Below are 19,431 nucleotides of genomic sequence, written 5' to 3' on the forward strand. Positions count from 1 at the left end.
TTTGTCTCAAATATTAAAAAGTTTTGTTATACGACTTTTCATATAATATTTTGTCTTTAAAATTAGTTTCTATTAAAACACAAATTATCGTAAGCGACATTTTCTAAATTTTTTTTTATTGCATAAATTAAAATTTTATGGACCAACTGATGTTTTAGCGTTCTCAGAATATCAAAATTGTTAATAACTTCAAAATTATAGGAGGTAAGATTTTATCGTAAGTCAATGTTTATATTTTACAGTAAACGAATTTTATCGTAAGCGACAATCAGTGGTATAAAAAAAGGAGGGAAATAAATCTGTAACTTCTAAATGGTTAGATTGGTTTGAACGAAATTTCACATGCGCAAAGAAGAAGTGTTGTCGAGTTTTAGTTCTGAAAGTAGACCTCATGGGCCCACCAGGGGCGCGACCAAGGGTCCTCAAAGTAGGACACCTCGGGTATGTTACATTTTTAAAACAATCCTATTTCTGCGTTTGTGTTCCGATTTCTAAAAAATTACACATATAGAATCTACTTATCGATAAGATTCGTAGCTATCAATTATCTCTTATAGCTTAGGAGATAATCGCATTTGAAAATTAAATTTTTACCCACCCTACTCCAGTTTTTGATAACAGCGTATCCAAACATTTCCCGATTTTCTCCAGTTTTCCTTTATTAGACTAACAACATATGTATGTGTGAAATAGAAAATTAATTGTTTAAATATAATGACTAATTCCAAAGTTATATGCATTTGAATTAAAAAAAATTTAAAAGATGATTTTTCGCAAATTTTTTGGGAAAAAAGAACTTTTTTTAATTTTAAGTTATCGCCAAAAGACGCTGTATAAGGAATTTATACTTTCTGAAAGCTATGTTTTCATAAAATATTTTAAATGAAAACTAATTAAACAATTTTTGTTACCGTGGGGACCAGGTCCATTCATAAAATACTTATTTTTGTAGGTAAAATTAATCTTTAGGGAAAAAATTCTCAAATCGTTATCAAAATATTGTAAACGATTTTAGGTGGCCCAATATGTTTCTAATTATTTTGTAAAGGGTTCCAATAACTCCGACCATAGTATGGATATTATAGCTAAAAAACTAAAAATTCCCATTTTTGGAATTTTTCAAAATTTTTTTGGGAATTGCGGGATTGCTGATAATAAATTTCAAAATTCGTTTTTAGTTTTCCATTTCAAATAGAAAAATCTACGTAACTGTGCAATTTCATTAAAAACTATTCAGAAATAAAAATGTTATTTCAATTCGAAAAATTTGTATCAATAAAAAACATTTTTTATCATATTTTTCAATAAAGTATTTTTCAATGAGTTTTTAATTGTCAAAAGTTATAAATATTTTTGAAAAATAGACAAATAGCTTGAAGGAAATTATATTATATCGCATCATAACATTTTTAATTCTAAACCTTCTCCTGTAAAATTTGTGTTTTGTCGCTTACAATAATTTGGCGCTAAGGGCTCGATATTAATTAAATATTAAGAGAAGTCGGCCTTGAAATAGTTTTATTTTTTTTTAAATACAGTAACTAAAAGTGTTTAAATTTCTCTGTTTGCAGTTTCTTTAATAACACTTAATGTACTATATTATCTTTGTAAAACATAAATTCCCAAATTGATATAATTCCTTTGGGGTCATGTACTCGTGTGTTTATCATGTTGAACATGTTTATCTGCAGCTAGCTGCAACATTCTCAGTCACATCAACATCTGCGTGCGTACCTGTCGGCATTTCTATTCATTCATCTAACAATGATTTGAAGCTCATTTCAAATGCCTTCTGTGTCAATGGGGGGTGGTAACCTTGAATGAGTCATTTCTCTGTTACAATTTCAAATCTTGTTTTTGTTTTTCTATTTATTTCTTCTTTTTCTTTTTTTTCCGTTTCGTCTTCAACTTGTTGTTCGTATACTTGCAGCAGCTTAATGCAATAAACACATTCAGGACAGCAGGCTACCGACTACTAGCTGTCAAAAATACAATACAAACTTATTACTTTCACGACAGCATGGCTACAAGGCTACACGACCACCATTGCCTTTCTATTTTCGTTGCGATGTTGCTGCCGTTTTCAAAATAATTAAGTGGCAACAATTGTTGCCAGCGACATTTGTAGTCGGTAGCCTGCTGTCGTCAATGTGTTTAATGTATATAAGTGTTGCACTCATACAAAACTACTCGCATTGTCCATGTAGTTGTTACTCTTTTTGTCGTAGTTATTGTTGGGAAATTGTTTGTGGTAAGATTGGGAAGAATAAGTAAATAGTACGGAGAAGAGTATTTTTTTTTAAATTGCAATAAGAGTTCACAGTTAGTACTTTAAAGCAAACGTAGTAAAAATACTTATACATATGTATTTTTATGTGTATAAGTATGTATTTCAGTTATACCAGACCGTTAGATTGCCATTAGGGTATTGTCTAGGTTGTGTGAGTGACTGTGTGTGTTTGATTACACTAGTTTACAAAGTTTTTGTTCATGATGTGAAACATACATACATATGTATATGAGTTTGCTATTTTAGGCCGTTTAGCGTTCGTAATTAAAAAAAAAGTGTTCTCAAATAAAAACGACAAACGTTAAAATAAAATTCTATGGAAATTATTCAAGTTTTAAACGCCTTTCCCAATATTTTTCATACAATTGGCTTAGGCTTCCAAACGTTTTTCTTAACAAAATTTTAAGTTTATCATTAAATAAATAATATCGAGTTTTTAAAATTTCTTAAAAAATTTTTATAAACAAATTTATTGTGATAGATCTGTAGCTTAACTGTTACCAGTCAGCTCAAAAATATTGCCAGTGGAACAGATTTTGTGAAAATAGTAAAAAATTTTAGTAACATTTTATTGAACTGCATACAATTTCTACTAAAATTTATTTTTTCAAAATTATTGTCTTCATTATTCATTAAAAACATAACAAGTCTTTTTAAAGTTAAAAAATTATTACGATACCTTAAGCGGACATTTTTTATGAGCTTTCAAATCCAAAAAAGAAATTTCTAAGCATCTTAAAATTGTGATGTATACTAGCATAACCCGGTGTGGGAGATACCACTCCACTGTTCTGATCCCACCCATTTTTAAATATTTTGTGTAAAAAAATAACTCATATAAAGCTTTACTTTAACTTTCCTTTATAAGGGAGGGGTCATTCCTACTACGCCGATCATGCTTAGCTAAACTTCGTACAGGGATAAGGAATAAATTCGTTTTTATTTTTAGAATTATAGTTCTCGAGATATTCAAAATTAATTATTTACATTGTGCCACGACCACTACTGCATAACGACCATTTTCAGACAATCTCTGTAAAATGGTAAGAGAGCTATGCGGACAAAGTTTGAATAACCTTGCAATTATTACTGTGTATGGAAGGTGATTCACTTCCTTTTTCGACCCCTCCCATTTTGGTTCCCCAAATATTCTAAATTAATATTTACTCTGTATGGGAGGTGCTACGCCCTCTAATCTAATTCCCTCTATATTCAGCTACACGCAGAGAAAAAATATAATTAGGCATGGTTACTGTAACCATTTATATAGTGTTACAATTTTTTTAACTATATTATAGTCACAGTAACCATTTACATGATTGTGGTAACCATAATATGGTTAACTTACGATTCACATGATTGTCTCAACCATATATATGGTTACAGTAAACATATATATGTTTGTGGCAACCATATTTATGATGAATAATTTTATCATAATATGTTGTTCTCAGATTATGATAAGCCTTAAGCCGAGAGCACCATAATATGATTAGTCCTTCATCATATAAATGGTTGTCACAATTTGTTCCGACCCGTCCCATTTTTAATGAAACTTCGTGCCGTGATAAGAAATTGATTCGTATAAAGTATTTACCCTCATATGCATAAACAGTTTTTAAATTTGTCAAAGGTTTATAAGAACAATTTTGAATGGAAATTTTGTTTTATAAACCTTTGATAAATTTAAAAATTGTTTATGCATATGGGAGTTAGAAAATAAAAAACACCTTCAAAATATATTTATTAAAGCGAATTTAAATTACTAAAGTCTTTTTCTTTGTTTTCTATAACAACTCTCACTTAAAACAGAGCGAAATCAATACTGTTTAATTGTTTCTCTTATTTATTTACAACAACAAATTGGACAAATACGAATTGCTTTGTTTACTTTTTAGCTTAAGGTTCACATGTACACGTTTTTGCATATGTGTTAGTAACATCTTTACACGGTTATAACTCCTAAAAACATGAACCGATTTCAACTTCTGTGAATAAATCCCTTTAAAATGGTTATTTCTTGTCCAAATTGAATGTATAATGTGAGCGTAAAAGGGATCTAAAGAAATCGACTTGTCTATTAATATTATGTTGATGATGATGATGATTGGGAAACAAAAAATATTTAATTAACTACCGGACAGTGGTATTTCGGGAACTAACGAAAATTCACTAGAATGGAGCTGAGGTGTTTTCCAGTTTGTAGGCGGAATGGGGGCTCTCGGTACTCACATTAAAAAAAACAAGTAAGAGAGCTATATTCGGCTGTGCCGAATCTTATATACCCTTCACCAAATTATACTATAAAATAAATTTTTTTAAATATTTTTAGGTAAACAAAATTTAATTTTTTTAATTGTTTTTGAAAAAAAATTTTTTGAAAAAAAAAATTCGGGTTAAAAAATATTTTTACCGATTTTGACCCATTGTAGGTCCAACTTACTATAGCCTTATCTACATCGTTGCAATGTACTTTGAAATATCTATCATTAGATATCCATATTGTCTATATTAATGACTTAGTAATCCAGATATAGATCAAAAATAGGTCAAAAATCGAGGTTGTCCCGGTTTTTTGCTCATATCTCCGTTATTTATGGACCGATTTTGCTGATTTTAAATATCAAACTTCTCGAAAGCATGTCTGACAGAATTATTAAAGATTTGGATCCCGAAGATATCTGGGGTCTTCAGAAAATTGATTTCAACAGACAGACGGACATGTCTTAATCGACTCCGCTATCTATAAGGATCCAGAATATACATATATACTTCATAGGGTCGGAAATGAAAAATGTAGAAATTACAAACGGAATGACAAACTTATATATGTATACCCTTCTCACGAAGGTGAAGGGTATAAAAACATTTATGTATAATCCAAATGGGTATATGACTTAAATATGCGGAATTTACAATAGTTGGTGGTGATTTTGATACGGAAGACATAGATCGCCCAGGCCAGCCAAAAACATTTGAAGACCAAGAATTGGAGGAATTACTGCATGAAGAGTGTTGCCAAACTCAACAAGAGCTTGCAAAATCATTGGGAGATACTCAATCAGCAATTTAAAAACGTTTGCAAGCAGCAGGATTCATCCAAAAGCAGAGAAATTGAGTGCCATACGAATTGAAGCCGAGAGACCTTGAAACACGATTTTGCATGTCCGAAATTATTCTTAATTATTCTGTACTTGGTGGTAGCAAAAGGTCCTATCTTTTATGAGTTGCAGAAATCTGGGAAACTGTACCGAACGCAACTGATTCGTAAGGCCACATTTTGCAGTACCTGTTAAAAACTATTTAGAAAGAAGTGGTTGGGAAGTTTTGCCTTAACACCCTTGCATGGACTTTACTTCAATTTTTTAAAAATCAGATAAAATTTTTCTTAAAACTATAAGTGTAAATTTTATCTTTAAACATTTCTCTACAAAACTGCATTATTTGATTTTTGAAATTGAGTGTTTGACACCAAAATTCCTCTGTGCTATCCTAAAAAAGTACTTTTTTTGTAAACTTGTGTTATGTACGTACATATGTAAGACGTATTAGCAACAATGCACAGCCATGTTACTGCACACAAAAGAATAAATAAATTTATAAAATTCCAACACAGACTCATTTTCGCATTCCAACATTAATACACATCACATATACTTATGTGTATCCAGCGGGAAAAATATGCAATAAATATGCCTTCCTAAAGGCCCCATTTTTCACATCCAAGGACACCCAGCATCATTGCAAAATCGTTTCAATTTTACACGTCCTGTTTTGGGGGGCCAAGGCATTACATACTCGCTTCTGTTAGGGGTCTGATAAAAGGCCTTCTTAATTAAGGTCTTCCGTTGAATGAATGTAAGGAGACCTGCCACGGAATGTCTCCATAGGGGTTTCTATAAAATGGCTTGAAAATTAAATCCTAATTAAATTTCTGCTGAAGCAAGCCTTTAAATAGGATTATTAAGGAAAATATTCTTAATGAATTCAGCATAAAACCTAAAGAATGGACTTTCAAAAATTGTTGACTTTTAATAAATCTAAAAATGCATAAAGTTTTATTAAAGAAAAAGCAAATCTTCTCAATCTCTGGTTAAATTTTATTGTGATGATACAAAATTATATTAATTGGAAGTATATCGTTACGAAAAACGATAAGCACAGGTTGAGAAAATAGGGCTAAAGTAGATATATAGAGAGCAAAATAATTTGTTTATAGAGAGGCAACATATAGGTAGGAATAATTATAAACCAAGCATGTTTTAATTTTAAATAAAGATTTGTTAGACGTAATTTTGCAATGCATATTTGAATGTGTATCAAAGCAAAGTCCTTCTGAATATCGGATATTTTTGGAATGTGTAAATATGTCTTTCGAAAGGCCTACAAAGTGAAGCCCTAGTATTTGGTTTCCCACTGGCTACATTTGCACATGCATATTTACGTATTTAGTTGTATGAGGACAACTTGAAGGACACTACTGCGACCCACATCCATTAAACAGTGATTTGTATTTTTGTTTATGCATGTGTGCGTGCATGTGTGTCTACATAACTGCTTGGGTATTGGTGTTTATATTTTTGGAATACTTGCAGCTTGAGCTTTTCCAAGTAAAAAAATCTATTAAAGCAAATCAAAGTCATAGAAATTTTATTTTGTTTAATGAAAATTGAAACACAAAATTTAACTACAAACAGAGGAAATGTAGAGGTTTATGAAAATAAAAATTAAAGAAAACTAAGATTCCTTGAAGAGTAATTATGTTTTTTAATTTTTTGGAAAAAATTTTTTTTTTGAAAATTTTTTTTTTTTAATTTTTTTTTTAAATTTTAAAAATTGTTTGTTTTAATATTTAACGAAAAAAACTTTTGGTGAAAAAAAAATTCGGGTTAAAAAATATTTTTTTCGATTTTGACCCATTGCAGGTCCTAATTACTATGGTCTATACGTCATTGCAAAGGTCTTTGAAATATCAATCATTAGATATCCATATTGTCTATATAATGACTTAGTAATCAAAATATAGGTAAAAAGATATGTCAAAAATCGAGGTTTTCCAGGCTTTTTCCTTATATCTCAGCCATTTGTGGACCGATTTTCTCGATAGCAACCGAGCCGGAAGAATTCCGGAGATATTGATGTATGAATCCTGTATGTAAGTTATTTGGACGCTTCGGAAAGTTGTTTTCAAGAGACATAGAATAGAAAATCATGTTTGGGACACAATTTTCTATAGAAAATCATGTTTGGGACACAATTTTCTATAGAAAATCTTGTTTGGGACACAATTTTCTATAGAAAATCTTGTTTGGGACACAATTTTCTATAGAAAATCTTGTTTGGGACACAATTTTCTATAGAAAATCTTGTTTGGGACACAATTTTCTATAGAAAATCTTGTTTGGGACACAATTTTCTATAGAAAATCTTGTTTGGGACACAATTTTCTATAGAAAATCTTGTTTGTGACAAAATTTTCTATAGAAAGTCTTGTTTGTGACAAAATTTTCTATAGAAAGTCTTGTTTGTGACAAAATTTTCTATAGAAAGTCTTGTTTGTGACAAAATTTTCTATAGAAAGTCTTGTTTGTGAAATTTGTGTTGAAAATTTTGGGTTGCGACTTTTAAAATTAGTTTGTTTCTATTGCGGAACTCCAACTATTTTAAAGGAAATTTCTTGCTCTGAAAATGTACATAAATATTAAACATATTCTTAATCCAGCAAGTTGTCTTTTTCATATTTCCTGTTACAATTCGATTTTTTTTTCTTTGTAATTATTTTTTGGTGAAACGTTTTAGAATCCAAAGATGACTTTATGATTTTCTTGATTTCTTTATTTTGTTTCCATTTCCGCAAAATAATAATAAATTCAAGTTGTTCTTTCAGCAACAAAGACAAAACACGTCAATCAAATGATACAGATTTTAATTGAAATATTTTTCTTGTCATTTTGTTTTCCTTACATTTTATTTAGAAGAATAAAAAAAGTAAGCCGGAAATTATTTCTACTATTACAGGTGAATTATGGCTTTCGACAGATTTAAATAAATCTCATTCCCTCAACACTCAAAAACAGAAACACTCAGTATGGAATTTACCTTGAAATACAGTAAGAATAGGAGCATGAAAAGAGATTTATAAAGTCTTTATTAAAGAAAAAAATCCTTTGTACAGTGTTGTTGTTGTCTTGTTTTGTTTTGTTGGCTGTGAAAATAAAATCTTACAAGGATAATTTTCTTAGACTTAAAAATAAATGTTGTAAGGATTTAGTTTCTTGTTGCGTCTTTGTTTTTTAGCTTTTGTTTTTAAAATCTATTTTTAAGCCAGAAATGAAAACAACAAAGAGAACAAAGTATCTAATATAAACATTTCTATAAAAGAAACGGCAAATGAAACTAGAACAACAACAGCTATTATATCTATATGTACAACCACCCACCCTTATACCTTCGTATACCTTAGCCTACATAAATGTATGGATTTCCTTTTCCGTTGCTGCTGCTGTTTAAATTTTCCACTTTTAAAATGGAACAAAAAATAATAAGAAACACTTGTTAAATTTACAAAACAACAAGTGTTTGCAACATGTCACAAGTAGGGGTGCACATACCACTCGACTGTTTTGAGGTGAACACCTGAGTGAAATTTTCAATATGGCTTGGTTTGGTTGCTTTGCCTTCCTCTTTGCAACTGGTGTAGATGGTTTGGTAGTTTAGGTAAACCAAGATATACACAAATACTGCTACCGAGTGCAGAATAGCAGTAAAACACATGTTAAGAAGTATTTACTGGATTTATTCAAAAAAGGGGAAATTAAACAATTATTCGATTTTTCTCTTGTTCGAATAAAACGAATAATTCGAATAGGAGATTTTAACTTGTTCGAATAATTCGATCAAACGTTTAAAATTAATCGAATTATTCGAATAATTTAAATTTGTTTAAAAAAAAGTAAAGAATGAAGTTTTGATGTCGGTTTTTTAATATTTTATTGTTAAAGAAAAACAAAAAATAACGTTAAAGTTAACAATTCAAGTATTGATAGTGTTAAAAAGCATTCGAAAACAAAGTTCATCATTAAATTTTCAACAGAAATATTCTGATCAGATTAACTCCCAAACAATCTACAAAACAATTGACTAGCAAAACCCTTAGTTTCCGTTTTGGAGCTAAGCTTTAAAAATTTTGAGCTAGTTGGACATAATCCTGAATTCAAATACAATATAAACGTATTAACAACTTTTTTATGTCGTTCATTAATTCGGGTTTTAAATTGAGTAACTAATTCTTTTGTAAATTGATTATTCACTATTTCTAAATTTGTTTATAACAAATTGTATTATACATCAAGCTCTATCAACGTTGCCGAATCTTTGCTTAATAAAGTTGTCTTGGGGAATTACACAATAAAGGGAATCTGTCCAAAGTTTGATATCATTATCCATTCCACTTTAATGTAAGTTAATATTTTGGTTATTAATTGCGATTATTCGCAAGCTAAATAACAAATATTTTATTCCGTAACTTTTATTTTCATTGGTTCAAGTCCTAAGTTAAAAATTTTGAAAGATTTGTTTTCAGAATTGTAACTTCTTGTAGTAATATTTATAGAAGGAGCTATCGGAACACTCATCTACAATGATCTAAAATCCCTTTGTCTTTAGTTATTTGTCGAATTTCAGAAACAATACAATTTTTGTGAGTCATTATAACTTATTTAAATTTGAAATTATGAAAAATTTTAAGCAATTTAATAAATTAATAATTACTAGTATATCCCGGTGCACTTCGCTACCCCTATCCTAGTAAAATTAAACTATGTACAATGGTATGATAATAACACATGCAAAATATTGAGAATCTCTCAATTACTGTTTATTTGATATTCAAACATTAACTAATTTGGTATGGGAGACACTACTTCACTGTTCTGATCCCACCCATTTTTATGTATTTTATATAAAAAAAGTAACTCATATTCACTTTAACTTTACTTTATATGGAAGGCGTCATTCCAAATAAGCCGATCATGTTTAGCTAAACTTTGTAAAATGATCAAGAATAAATTCGTTTTTAATATGGTAATAAATTGATTGATATACATTTTAAATACTTTTAGAATTATAGTTCTCCAGATATTCGAAATTAATTATTTACTTTGAATGAGAGGTGCCACCACTAATGCAATCCCGACCACTTTCAGCCAATCTCTGTAAAATGGTAATAGAGCTATGCGGACAAAGTTTGAAGAATCATGTAATTATAACTTTGTATGGGAGGTGACTCACATCCTTTTTCGACCCTCCCATTTTGGTTCCCCAGACATTCGAAATTAATATTTACTTTGTATGGGAGGTGCTACGTCCTCTAATCTAATTTCGCCTATTTTCAGCTAACTCCGCACAGTAATAACAAATTAATTCGTAAAAAGCTTAAACACTTTTATAATTGTAATAGTTCTCCAGATATTCGAAATTAAATATTTACTTTGTATAGGGTGTGCCACGCCCACTATTCCAATCCCGAAAAGTTTCAGCGAAACTATGCAAAATGATAAAAGAGCCATATAGACAAAGTTTGAAAAATCTTGAAATTATAGTTCACAAAATATTTAAAAATACATAACTACATATTTACTTTGTATGGGAGGTGACTCGCCACCTGTTCCGATCCATCTCATTTTTGGTTAAACTTCATGCAGTGATAATAAATTGATTCGTATAAAGTTTAAAGGCCTTCGCCTTAAAATAACTATTTACTCACAATTACATATTGAGAAAATAAAAAAAACCTTCAAAATATTTCTTTCAAGCGACTTTAAATTACATACATAATAAAATCTTCTTCTTCATTGTTTCTATAACAACTCTCACTTAAAACAGAGCGAAATCAATACTGTTTACTTGTTTCTCTTATTTATTTACAACAACAACACGCATTGCTTTGTTTACTTTTTAGCTTAAGGTTCACATGTACACGTTTTTGCATATGTGTTAGTAACATCTTAAAACGTTTATAACTCCTAAAAAACTGAACCGATTTCAATAAAATATATATTCTGCACTTCTGTGAATAAATCCCTTTAAAATGGTATATTTCTTGCCCAAATTGAATGTATAATGTGAGCGTAAAAGGGGTCTAAAGAAATCGACTTGCCTATTAATATTATGATTCTACATAAAATTGTTCGAATTATTCGTTATTCGAAAATGGCGATTTTTAAATTGTTCGAATAATTATTCGTAAGAAATTATTCGATTAATCGAACGATCATTAGTCGAATGAATACCCTATTAAACAACTACTATTATCGAGATGTAGTCAAGTCTCCTGAAACCAGGAAGGTAAAGTTGTATGTTGGCGACAAATGTTTCTAAAAAAAATTAGTTGGCGAACAATTTTTCCAACAAAAATTTTCCATAGAAAATTTTATTGGCGACAATATTTTCTATAGAAAATCTTACTGGCGGCAGTATTTTCTATAGCAAATCTTACTGGCGACAACATTTTCTATAGAAAATCTTACTTACGACAACATATTCTAAAGAAATTTTTACATTTACATTTACATTTAAATTTTTACATACAAACAATTTTTTTTGTAGAAAATCTTACTGGTGACAACATTTTCTATAGAAAATCTTACTGGTGAAAACATTTTCTATAGAAAATCTTACTGGTGACAAAATTTTCTATAGAAAATTTTACTCGCGACAACTTATTCTATAGACATTTTTAGAGGCGACAACTTTTTTATAGAAAATCTTACTGGCGACAATATTTTCTAAAGAAATCTTCTTGGCGACAATATTTTCTAGCAAAAATCTTACTGACGACAACATTTTCTAACGAAAATCTTACTGGCGACAACATTTTCTATGGAAAATTTTACTGGCGACAATATTTTCTAATGCATATCTCACTAGCAACAATATTTTGTATCTAATATCTTGCTGGCGACAACTTTTTTTTATAGAAAATCTTACTGGCGACAATATTTTCTATAGAAAATCTTACTTGCGACAATATTTTATATAGAAAATCTTACTGGCGACAATATTTTATGACGATATTATTTTCTATAGAAAATCTTACTTGCGACAATATTTTCTACAGAAATTTTTATAGGCGACAACTTTTTCAATAGGAAATCTTACTGGCGACAAACATTTTTATAGACATTTTTACTGGCGACAACTTTTTCTATAGAAAATCTTACTGGCGACAACATTTTCTATAGAAAATCTTACTGGCGACAATATTTTCTACAAAAATTTTTACAGGCGACAACTTTTTCAATAGAAAATCTTACAGGCGACAAAATTTTTTCTAGACATTTTTTCTGGCGACAACTTTTTCAATAGGAAATCTTACTGGCGACAAAAATTTTTATAGACATTTTTACTGGAGACAACTTTTTCTATAGAAAATCTTACTGGCGACAACTTTTTCTATAGAAAATCTTACTGGCGACAACATTTTCTATAGAAAATCTTACTGGCGACAATATTTTCTACAGAAATTTTTACAGGCGACAACTTTTTCAATAGAAAATCTTACAGGCGACAAAATTTTTTCTAGACATTTTTTCTGGCGACAACTTTTTCAATAGGAAATCTTACTGGCGACAAAAATTTTTATAGACATTTTTACTGGAGACAACTTTTTCTATAGAAAATCTTACTGGCGACAATATTTTCTATAGAAAATCTTACTGTTGACAATATTTTCTACAGAAATTTTAACAGGCGACAATTTTTTCAATAGAAAATCTTACTGGAGTAAAAAATTTTTCTACACATTTTTTCTGGCGACAACTTTTTCTATAGAAAATCTTTTACTGGCGACAATATTTTCTAAAGAAAATCCTAACGGTGACAACATTTTCTATAATAATTTTCAATATAAAATCTTATCTATAAAAGATATTTTCCATAGAAAATCTAAAAGTAAACACAAGCTCTATGAAAATTGTCTTATTATTTGCTTAAAAATGTGGACTCAAATGGAATAATAAACTTACAATGATATGGAATAAAACCACTTGCCACATTCACCAATTGAGTGGGAGAGTAATAAAAACCAGGGGTTAAACATCATTTGCTTGCAAAAATAATAGCGGAGTTCACTTTTCGTAAAGCAAACTTGTAAATGTAGCAAATCTAGCAAAATTACTATAGTTTGCAAGACCACAACAACCAAATATGAGACCACAACAACCAAAATGGAGCTAATTTAAAAACAGAAAACATCGTAAATCTGCCACGCAGCAGACTATTCTGAAGGTAGCACAAAATTCATCATAGCATATTTGCTAGCCTTGCAAATATACTACACATGAAGCGTTATTTTCACTTATATCGAATGCAGCAAATATTTCGAAATATATTATTAAAATCTTGGAAAAGAAATCTTTAAATATAAACTTGTCCCCCTTGATTTCCTTACGCTCCTGCTATGGATTTAAAAACTAACAAAAACAAAAAAATAAATAAATAAACAAGTTGCAAGCAACAGCATTAATAGCAGCAAGTAGCAAACAAAGTATTGCTTTCACCAGTGTGATTTAAAGTAAAGTAAACAAAACAGTACTTTGTGGAAAGGAGCAAAAAATAAGAAATAAAATACGAAAAAAAAACTAGTGTGAAAATGTTGATGATGCAGTGTTGAGCTTATAATTATGTTACAGATTAATATTTGTGACACTCAGCAAAATGGCAACAATAATGTTTATTGGAAAAAAGTGCATCGCCATTTAAAATATACTTTAAAAAAAGACTCAACAGGATTTCAGTAGAAAATCTGGGGGCGATAATATTTTTTAAACAATTTTGGTGCTCGATTTTTCAATAAAAAAAAGTTATAGTCATCCGCATGATTGTCTATAGAAAATGTAATCGCCCTCAAAATTTACCAAATTCTCTATTAATAATGTTGTCGCCCGCCAGATTTACTATAGAAAATATTGTCGCTCGTAAAATTGTTAACAGAAAAAGTTGTCGCAGGTATTGCAACATGTGGCTGGGCGTTGTCATGATGGAATATTGTCTGCTGTCACCAACAAGATTTTCAATTTAGAAAATGTTGTTGCCCACAAGATTTTCTATAGAAGCAGGGTATTATTTCCGCTTCTAATACCTATCATATTTACCACAAATATGTTTTTCTCTTTTTTTAAACAATGACAAGGGTATCGTTTACATTTCTTATTGTTTAGTTTCCATAAAATATCCACCGACCCCTTCACACACTTTCTTCACACACTCCTTCAAATAAATGTAGTTGTTTTTCATACATTTTATTTTAGTAGTTTTTTATTTAGTTTATTTGTATTTTTACTTCCACTTCCACCAGCATGAGTGTAGAATTCCTATTTGCAAAATTTATTCATCTCTATTTTCAAAGAGTCTATTTTTATGTTGTTTGCAACAATTTGCCTCACATCCTACAGCAGTTTCAACTGCAAAAGCATCATCATCATCATGTCATAATTCTATATTGTTATTGTTGGGATGTTTTGTTGTTATTTCTGTTTCAGTTGTGTTGTTGTTTATTTTAGTATTTGTATCTGTTTTTCTTGTTAGTAACAATGGCAACCAACTAGTGGAAAATAGCATTCGTTTTTAGTCCATTTATTTATTAAATATTTCTTTTGTAAGTTTTATTATGCAATATTTGTTGATAAATTAAAATAAATTTAAATCATTTCGTTATAACAGAATTTCCATAAGACTGCAACTGTTTTAAGATTTTTTTTAGACTTTGAAAATATTCAATTTATTATTCTATCTGATAAAAACTTTTGCCTTGAATTATCTGTTAATATTAAAAGAAAAATGTTGCATTTGTAAACTGCAACATAATTATTTTACCTTTTTACTCGGGCGTATTCAAACATGAATTATTTAAAATATAAATCATACGCCATGTGTGAACCTTTTAAAGCTCTTTAGCAACAGTTCTATGTTATACTTTTTTTGATTATTATTATGTACCTATATTATTTTTTTAAAAAAGTTTCATTTTATTTGTTGCCACCAACAACCATAAAAATGCACAAATTCCAATTTTGATTCCTTTTTGCTGTTCATTTATTTACGTTTTACCATCTAAATGGCAGTGGATCTGGTGGCAATAGAAATACAAAACCTTTACTAAAAGTAGCTGTGGCATGAATTCGAATGAATTTAATTTATTATTCAAACAATTTGCTTTTTGCGGCATTAAAATTGAAAACTGGAAACATCACAAAAATAGCCAACAAAAACTTGTGTAAAGTAAAAAATTTTATAATAACAATGAGTAAATAAAAAAACTCTGCTTATTTGAATATTTATTTCAAAGCAAAGTTTTTTCCTTTTTTTTTGCTATTTCGTTTAAAAAAATCTAGACTAAAATAAATGGAATTAAATAAAACAAAATATATGCATAGAATAGCAAATTTCTGCTGAGTTTGTTATAATTTTTTAGTACTTTTAGGAAATTATTAATAAAAATTGTACATGTATATACAAATAAATGGTTAGAATAATGGAAATATTTCTAAACAAATAAAGAGATTGAGTAAAGGTTTTATAATCGATTAATGGAAAAATTTTGTTTAGAATATTGAACAAATTTATATTATATTAAAAACACGACAATTGTTAACATTGCTTTAAATTTTATATAGTCATAGTCTAGTCATAATCTAGTCATAGTCTAGTCATAGTCTAGTCATAGTCTAGTCATAGTCTAGTCATAGTCTAGTCATAGTCTAGTCATAGTCTAGTCATAGTCTAGTCATAGTCTAGTCATAGTCTAGTCATAGTCTAGTCATAGTCTAGTCATAGTCTAGTCATAGTCTAGTCATAGTCTAGTCATAGTCTAGTCATAGTCTAGTCATAGTCTAGTCATAGTCTAGTCATAGTCTAGTCATAGTCTAGTCATAGTCTAGTCATAGTCTAGTCATAGTCTAGTCATAGTCTAGTCATAGTCTAGTCATAGTCTAGTCATAGTCTAGTCATAGTCTAGTCATAGTCTAGTCATAGTCTAGTCATAGTCTAGTCATAGTCTAGTCATAGTCTAGTCATAGTCTAGTCATAGTCTAGTCATAGTCTAGTCATAGTCTAGTCATAGTCTAGTCATAGTCTAGTCATAGTCTAGTCATAGTCTAGTCATAGTCTAGTCATAGTCTAGTCATAGTCTAGTCATAGTCTAGTCATAGTCTAGTCATAGTCTAGTCATAGTCTAGTCATAGTCTAGTCATAGTCTAGTCATAGTCTAGTCATAGTCTAGTCATAGTCTAGTCATAGTCTAGTCATAGTCTAGTCATAGTCTAGTCATAGTCTAGTCATAGTCTAGTCATAGTCTAGTCATAGTCTAGTCATAGTCTAGTCATAGTCTAGTCATAGTCTAGTCATAGTCTAGTCATAGTCTAGTCATAGTCTAGTCATAGTCTAGTCATAGTCTAGTCATAGTCTAGTCATAGTCTAGTCATAGTCTAGTCATAGTCTAGTCATAGTCTAGTCATAGTCTAGTCATAGTCTAGTCATAGTCTAGTCATAGTCTAGTCATAGTCTAGTCATAGTCTAGTCATAGTCTAGTCATAGTCTAGTCATAGTCTAGTCATAGTCTAGTCATAGTGTAGTCATAGTCTAGTCATAGTCTAGTCATAGTCTAGTCATAGTCTAGTCATAGTCTAGTCATAGTCTAGTCATAGTCTAGTCATAGTCTAGTCATAGTCTAGTCATAGTCTAGTCATAGTCTAGTCATAGTCTAGTCATAGTCTAGTCATAGTCTAGTCATAGTCTAGTCATAGTCTAGTCATAGTCTAGTCATAGTCTAGTCATAGTCTAGTCATAGTCTAGTCATAGTCTAGTCATAGTCTAGTCATAGTCTAGTCATAGTCTAGTCATAGTCTAGTCATAGTCTAGTCATAGTCTAGTCATAGTCTAGTCATAGTCTAGTCATAGTCTAGTCATAGTCTAGTCATAGTCTAGTCATAGTCTAGTCATAGTCTAGTCATAGTCTAGTCATAGTCTAGTCATAGTCTAGTCATAGTCTAGTCATAGTCTAGTCATAGTCTAGTCATAGTCTAGTCATAGTCTAGTCATAGTCTAGTCATAGTCTAGTCATAGTCTAGTCATAGTCTAGTCATAGTCTAGTCATAGTCTAGTCATAGTCTAGTCATAGTCTAGTCATAGTCTAGTCATAGTCTAGTCATAGTCTAGTCATAGTCTAGTCATAGTCTAGTCATAGTCTAGTCATAGTCTAGTCATAGTCTAGTCATAGTCTAGTCATAGTCTAGTCATAGTCTAGTCATAGTCTAGTCATAGTCTAGTCATAGTCTAGTCATAGTCTAGTCATAGTCTAGTCATAGTCTAGTCATAGTCTAGTCATAGTCTAGTCATAGTCTAGTCATAGTCTAGTCATAGTCTAGTCATAGTCTAGTCATAGTCTAGTCATAGTCTAGTCATAGTCTAGTCATAGTCTAGTCATAGTCTAGTCATAGTCTAGTCATAGTCTAGTCATAGTCTAGTCATAGTCTAGTCATAGTCTAGTCATAGTCTAGTCATAGTCTAGTCATAGTCTAGTCATAGTCTAGTCATAGTCTAGTCATAGTCTAGTCATAGTCTAGTCATAGTCTAGTCATAGTCTAGTCATAGTCTAGTCATAGTCTAGTCATAGTCTAGTCATAGTCTAGTCATAGTCTAGTCATAGTCATAGTCTAGTCATAGTCTAGTCATAGTCTAGTCATAGTCTAGTCATAGTCTAGTCATAGTCTAGTCATAGTCTAGTCATAGTCTAGTCATAGTCTAGTCATAGTCTAGTCATAGTCTAGTCATAGTCTAGTCATAGTCTAGTCATAGTCTAGTCATAGTCTAGTCATAGTCTAGTCATAGTCTAGTCATAGTCTAGTCATAGTCTAGTCATAGTCTAGTCATAGTCTAGTCATAGTCTAGTCATAGTCTAGTCATAGTCTAGTCATAGTCTAGTCATAGTCTAGTCATAGTCTAGTCATAGTCTAGTCATAGTCTAGTCATAGTCTAGTCATAGTCATTGCACTTTTTTAAATAAATTTGCTTAAGCGTATTTGATTTTCCTTTACACGTGTTTAATTTAATCCTCATTTTTGCTTAATTTTTGAAATAGTTGTTAATTTATTTTTCTTAAATTCAATCTCCTGTTAGTAGAGTTAAAAAGCATTCATCAAAAGTTAATTCGTATTAACATTAATTTATATTGTTTGAGATCAATTTGCCACAACTGCCAGGAGATGAAAAACCAAATTAATTAAAATCAAGCCAAGTTAGCAGAAGAGCTGAAAGTTTTAACCATATATTAAAGGAAAAAGGTTTAAAAACTTTTTACTTTTACATTTTAAGCAGACAAACTAAAAGCACACTTATCTACACTTACATTATTATGTTTAACTAAAACACATCCGGTTTCCGGTTAAGCAAAGTTGATTTTAAAAAAACATACACTCATTTTAAAAGCTTTTAAAGAACACACAGTTTCCTACATTCTTAGTCTATTGTAAACATGAATAGTTTTTTACACTCACCTAAAATGACCAGAGCATTACCCAGCAAACCGGCAAAACCAATAATTCCAAAAAATACTGGCACTATTGTTGACACTACACGCTCTAGTGGCCATTCAACATCCATTTCAAGGTCCATTTCCATGAGATTATCCGGCGGTAGTGTGGCATTGCCACCACCACTGCCATCCGACATGGTGGCGGTGGCAAAACGTTGTTTGCCAATGGCAAATGTTATGTTGCCACATTCGGTGGCATTTAGCCACTCGGAGCAGGCGATGGCTAACGAAGAGGAAAGGGTTTGTGCCTGGGGCGTGAGTTGTTGCAAATGTTTCACTGGCATGTTGGTGTGATTCATCTGGGGCATGGTGTCATAGGCCATCATGAGATATTAGTAGTAAATTGTAGGTGGACAGTTTGGCCTACTGGAGGGATGAATGTAAGCAACCAAGTGTTTTAAGTTCTTTTCTTTTAAACGTAGTTGCTTTCAGCTTTCATAATTTCATTATTGTCCTTTGTATATCCGCTTGTTGCATGTTCTTGTCTTTATTGCCTAAAAATATTTTAAAACATTGAACAAATTATTATTACAAATTAGTTGTGTTATTTAAA

General features: G+C 30.5%; 1 protein-coding gene across 1 annotated transcript in view; it reads right to left on the reverse strand.

The window, feature by feature from the left end:
• Positions 1 to 19,201, reverse strand: part of AstA-R1 (allatostatin A receptor 1) — a 121,352-nt gene extending 102,151 nt beyond the window's left edge. The window contains exon 1 of the mRNA XM_065507476.1: positions 18,841 to 19,201. Coding sequence (XP_065363548.1) covers positions 18,841 to 19,201 — 361 coding nt within the window. The remainder of the gene's footprint in view (positions 1 to 18,840) is intronic.
• Positions 19,202 to 19,431: the final 230 nt, after the last annotated feature.

Source organism: Calliphora vicina, chromosome 4, assembly GCF_958450345.1.
Source record: "Calliphora vicina chromosome 4, idCalVici1.1, whole genome shotgun sequence".
NCBI classification, from domain to species: domain Eukaryota; kingdom Metazoa; phylum Arthropoda; class Insecta; order Diptera; family Calliphoridae; genus Calliphora; species Calliphora vicina.